The 4898-nt window shown below is 69.3% G+C and overlaps 1 protein-coding gene across 1 annotated transcript; it reads left to right on the forward strand.

Moving 5' to 3' along the window:
• Window positions 1-697: 697 nt before the first annotated feature.
• Window positions 698-3645, forward strand: ENTPD8 (ectonucleoside triphosphate diphosphohydrolase 8). The gene is made up of 10 exons (XM_004613356.2): window positions 698-725; window positions 1214-1416; window positions 1485-1602; window positions 1719-1869; window positions 1985-2144; window positions 2216-2440; window positions 2515-2787; window positions 2910-3020; window positions 3106-3240; window positions 3315-3645. Exons 2-10 carry the CDS (start codon window positions 1291-1293, stop codon window positions 3504-3506), a joined length of 1491 nt encoding a protein of 496 aa, XP_004613413.2. The 5' UTR covers window positions 698-725; window positions 1214-1290; the 3' UTR covers window positions 3507-3645.
• The last annotated feature ends 1253 nt before the right edge of the window (window positions 3646-4898 follow it).

Raw genomic sequence — 4898 nt, forward strand, 5'->3', positions numbered from 1 at the left:
ACCCCAGCGCTGTGCCAGCCTCTGCCGAGGGGGGGGACGCAGAGGCCCGGGGAAACCCAGAGAGGCCACAATGGCCAGCCGGGGAAGACACTCAGGGCAGGGGAGGGCCCGGGACCGACGTCTGTGCAACTCCCATCCAGGGGTCCCTCTCCTCAGCCTCAGCCGACCAGCGCCCACACCTCTGAAGGGGCAAGGGTGCTGTGTGGAGTCCTCGAGGAGGGTGAGCTGGCCTCCGGCGCTTTGACCCCCAGGCCAGCTCAGCCCTTTCCGGTCACCAGACCCAGACAGGCCCCTTTGCCAGGCGCAGGGCCAAGGGCAAAGTCCGCGGCCGGGAGGGAGGGTGCGCAGGCGGGAGAGGGCCAGCACAGGCAGCAGGTGCTGGGCCTGAGTCCTGGGGGACCTGAGTTCTGGGGCTCCTGAGTTCTGGGGGGCCCTGAGCTCTGGGGGTCCTGAGTTCTGGGGGTTGCCAGGTTCTGGGGGTCCTGAGTGCCAGGAGACCCTGGGTGCTGGGGGACCCTGAGTTTTGAATGACCCCTAAACTCCGGTGGGCTGGGAGCAAGGCCGGAGGGAGCCGTGAGGCTCTGTGCAGTTGCATGTGCTGGGCGGGGCGGTGACCTGCTCCTGGTGCGTCACTGCTCGCTGGACCCGGGTCCAGGTGGGTGGAGGGGTGGGAGCCACACCTGAGCCACTAGCTCCTTCCTCACTGCAGGCGCCGTCCCGACCAGGTGAGGGGCTCCAGGCCCAGAGGCTGGCCAGGGCTCTGGGTGCTCTGCCCCCCTCCCTGCCCTGGGCACTGTGGGGGTTGCGGGTGCCCTGGGAGGCAGGACGAGGCGAGGCCTGGGCCTTCCCTTTGGGTGCGGAACAACAACCTCTGCCTTTGTGCACCCGACTTCCCTGGTGTGCCAGGCTGGACAGGGCCCCGGGCCAGTGTGGGTGCATGGGCACAGCCCATAATGGTCAGAGCCAGGTGGACCTCAGCTGGGGTGGACACTCCTCCAGGCCCTGGCCTGGCTGTGGCTTGGAGCTGAGCAGTGTGGAGGGGCTGACCCCCGAGGGGACTGGCTGCTCCTGGCAGATCCCCATCAGGGCCCCTGGCCTCGGCCACGCAGAGGCGTGAGGGGCCGTGTGGGCAGCTGGCCTCGCCGTCACGATGGCTCAGGGAGCAGCGTGCTGTGCACACGGGGCTTCTCCTGGCCAACGGCTCTGTTCCCAGGCCCAGGGCAGCGGTGCCAAGAGGCCACAGGCTCCCCGTGGCACACGGAGAGGCACCCTGCCCCTGCTCCACCCACCATGGGGTCTTCCTGCAAGGGACAGACATTCACAGCCCTGCTGGTGGGGGCGGCCGTCTCAGGCCTCGTCACACTCATCCTCATCCTGGTGGAGACCAGCAGTGTCCTCCTGCCCGCAGGCGTCAAGGTGAGCCCGGCCCGGCGCGGGGGCCCAGTGCGGGCTATGCCTGCTGCTGACCTGGCTCTCATTCCCAGTTTGGGGTCGTCTTCGACGCGGGGTCCTCGCACACGTCCCTCTTCGTGTATCAGTGGCCGGCGGAGAAGGAGAACGACACAGGGGTGGTAAGCCAGGCCCTGGACTGCACGGTGGAAGGTGAGCGCAGGGGCCTCAGCCCTCCCCCTCCTCCCGGGAGGGCGGGCGCTCACTGTCAGCCGCTGACGAGGCCCTCTCCTTCGGGCTCTGGAACTGGGTGCTGGGGGCTGTTCCAGGGCCCGGAATCTCCTCCTATGCATCCGACCCTGCCCGGGCCGGGGAGAGCCTGCGGGGCTGCCTGGACCAGGCCCTGGCGCACATCCCCAAGGCCCAGTGGCAGGGGACACCCGTGTTCTTGGGAGCCACAGCGGGCATGAGGCTGCTGAGGTGAGGTGGGCCAGAGAGGCAGCCCCTCCTCTCCACACCCTCCTGCCCCCTGCCCTCCACACCTCACCCCTGCTCTCCTCCTCAAGCCCCACCCTGCCACCTTCTCTCCGCACAGCCAGAAGAACATCTCCCAGGCAACAGCCGTCTTTGAGGCCATCAGCCAGGTGCTAGGCAGCTCCCCTCTAGACTTTTGGGGTGCCAGCCTCCTGGCTGGACAGGATGAAGGCTCCTTAGGCTGGATCACGACCAACTATGTCCTGGAGAGTCTGGTCAAGGTGCGCAGGCCGCCCTCGGGGCTGGGCGGGAGCGCTGTGCACACCAGGCTCACCTTCTCCTCTCCCCGCAGTTCTCCTTCTCTGGGGAGTGGGTCCGACCCCAGGAGGGCACCCTCGTGGGTGCCCTGGACTTGGGTGGGGCCTCCACGCAGATCACCTTCTTGCCGGAAGGGCCCATCCAGGACAAGAGCACTGAGGTCACTTTCCGCCTCTACGGGTCCAACTACAGCGTGTACACCCATAGTTACCTGTGCTTTGGACGGGACCAGATCCTCAACAGACTCCTGGTCAACCTGGTGCGCTCCTGGGGGGGCTCCGGGGCTGGGGGTCCCGGCGTGGCACCGGGCAGCTGCTCATCACTTCCCCAAAGTTCCAGCAGGGCAGCGCTGACCAGCAGATCAAGCACCCGTGCTATCCCAAAGGGTACCGTACCACGCAGGCCCCGGGCCCCCTGTACGAGTCCCCCTGCGTCCACAGCACAGCGCCTCCAGGCCTCGCCCAGAATGTCACCGTGGAGGGCACCGGGACCCCTGGGGACTGTGTCGCTGCCCTGCGCCAGCTCTTTAACTTCTCCAGCTGCGAGCACCGGAAGGACTGCGCCTTTGAGGGGGTCTACCAGCCCCCCGTGCGCGGCCAATTTTACGTGAGCACTGCATCAAGCCCTAGGGTCCCACCCCCACGTGGCCCTGGGGACTCTGAAGGGGGAGCCTTGCGCAGTGTCCTGGCGCCTCTGACCTGGGCCCACGGGCCACCCCTACCGCACAGGCCTTTTCCAGCTTCTTCTACACCTTCAATTTTCTGAACCTGACGTCGGGGCAGCCGCTGACCACGGTCAACAGCACCATCTGGGAGTTCTGCCAGAAGCCCTGGGAGCAGGTGGGTGGCTCTGCTGGGCACGGTGCTGCGGGTGCCTGTGTGTGTGCCAGGGGCTGGGAGGTGCCTCACAGGCCTGCACCCGCAGCTGGAGGCCAGCCACCCGGGGGACAAGCGCAGGCTGCACGACTACTGCGCCTCGGGCCTCTATATCCTCGTGCTCCTGCTGGACGGCTACGGCTTCACCGAGCAGACCTGGCCCAGCATCTCGTTCCATAAGCAGGTGACCCCGGGCCCTGGGCAGCCCCGCAAGGGCGGGCGGCGCCTCTCCACAGCGCTGACCACGTGTGCCCCCAGGTTGGTGGTACTGACATTGGCTGGACACTCGGGTACATGCTGAACCAGACCAACAGGATCCCGACAGAGCTGCCGGCCCGCCGGCTCGCACAGCCACACGGCGTCTGGGTGGCCAGCGTGGTGTGGGCAGTGCTCACCCTGCTGGCCCTTCTCGGGGCAGCTGCAGTCCAGCTCCTCTGGCCCCGCGGCTGAGTCTCCTCTGCAGGGGGCAGTGCCCACACGGCCTGGACTGGCACGGCTGCGGTCTCAGTTGCTGCAGAGCCCTCAGGAGGGGCTGTGGGCAGCTGCCCAGAGGGGACAGCTCCTGGACACCACCCCCACTCTCGGTTATTAAAACTCTGAGCCCAGAAGGCTGCTCCGCCCTTGCCGATGACTCACGCGCACTCCGGGGAAGAGCCAATGCAGCCCCGCAGTGGCCTCCAGACACACAGAGTCCACCGCGGAGGCGGGGGCACGAGCCTGGTGCGTGGACAGTGCGGGGCGGGGGCGGGAGAGACAGGGACAGCAGGGAGGGGCTGGTGTGGGAGTGGAGGGTTGTGGGGGCCCAGCCTGGAGCGGGTGCCAGGAGCCAGGGCTGAGGCTGCGCCTGGCTTCCTGGCAGAGGGCAGCGGGCCTGCGCTGAGGGCCGGAGTGTTGTGGGCCGGCTCCCATGGGCTGTACCGGGTGCTGGGGATGGGGCCCTGCCAACCGGGACCCTCTGGCCCTGACCCGCAGGGCAGTCACGGGCACGTGGCCAGCACTGGCCTGCGCCCTGAGGCACCCCTCAAGCCTCCTTCTGCTGGAGGAGCAGCTTGGGGCCCATACCTGGGATCCATGGTACCTCCAAGACTAGGTCCTGACCCCGACGAGGCCCCACCTCGCCATGAACACTGCGCTGGGGCGCGCCGTGCCCCCACCCAGGGCCACTGTGTCCTGGACTGCGAGGCCTGACCCAGGGGGACAGGTGGGTGTGTGAGGCAGGCGGCCGTAGGGTCTCACTGCACCCAGCAGCGGCAGCAAGACAGGCACCAGGCAGGCGGGCACCCAGGCCCACCCGTAAGGGTGCCCACGAGAGGCTCAGGGCGCTGTCCGGGCCCGCGCACCAGGACCCCAGCGAGGGCCGTGAGTGGCCTCCTGCAGTCTCCTGCAGCAAGACGGGGGGAGGGGGAGGTGGGTGGGGGTGGAGGGAGGCGGGCACGAGGTCCTGCGGGAGGCCAGGTCCAGGCTCTGGGTAGTGTGGGGGATAGGGACCCTGGGAATCCCGCGTAGGACAGTCGGCACTGGGCCGGCCGACCAGGAGCACTGGGGTGGCGAGCCTGCCCTGGGCGGCCCCCAACCCACACGTCCCCAGCCCAGGTCCCCGGAAGGGCCTCCGTCAGCCCCGCCCCCGCCCCACCCCCGGCGCGGCCCGCCCCGCCCGCCCCGCCCTGGCAGCCCCACCCCACCCGGTACGCCCCGCCCCCGCCCCGCCCCTCCCTGCCCCCGCCCCGGCCCCCTCCCAGGTATGCCCCGTCCCCTCCCTTCCCCGGTATGCCCCGCCCCGCCCCCGGCAAGCCCCGCCCCCGGCAAGCCCCGCACGCCTGCTCCGCCCCGCACGCCCCGCCC

The sequence above is a fragment of the Sorex araneus genome, chromosome 1 (assembly GCF_027595985.1).
Source record: "Sorex araneus isolate mSorAra2 chromosome 1, mSorAra2.pri, whole genome shotgun sequence".
Lineage (NCBI taxonomy): Eukaryota > Metazoa > Chordata > Mammalia > Eulipotyphla > Soricidae > Sorex > Sorex araneus.

What these genes read in the sequence shown, in the direction of transcription:
- ENTPD8 (XM_004613356.2), top strand. Translation starts at nt 1,291, where the DNA reads ATGGGGTCTTCCTGCAAGGGACAGACATTCACAGCCCTGCTGGTGGGG. An exon ending in CCTGGACTGCACGGTGGAAG is followed by an intron (nt 1,603 to 1,718) that starts GTGAGCGCAGGG and finishes GGGCTGTTCCAG; the next exon opens with GGCCCGGAATCTCCTCCTAT. An exon ending in GCCAGAAGCCCTGGGAGCAG is followed by an intron (nt 3,021 to 3,105) that starts GTGGGTGGCTCT and finishes CTGCACCCGCAG; the next exon opens with CTGGAGGCCAGCCACCCGGG.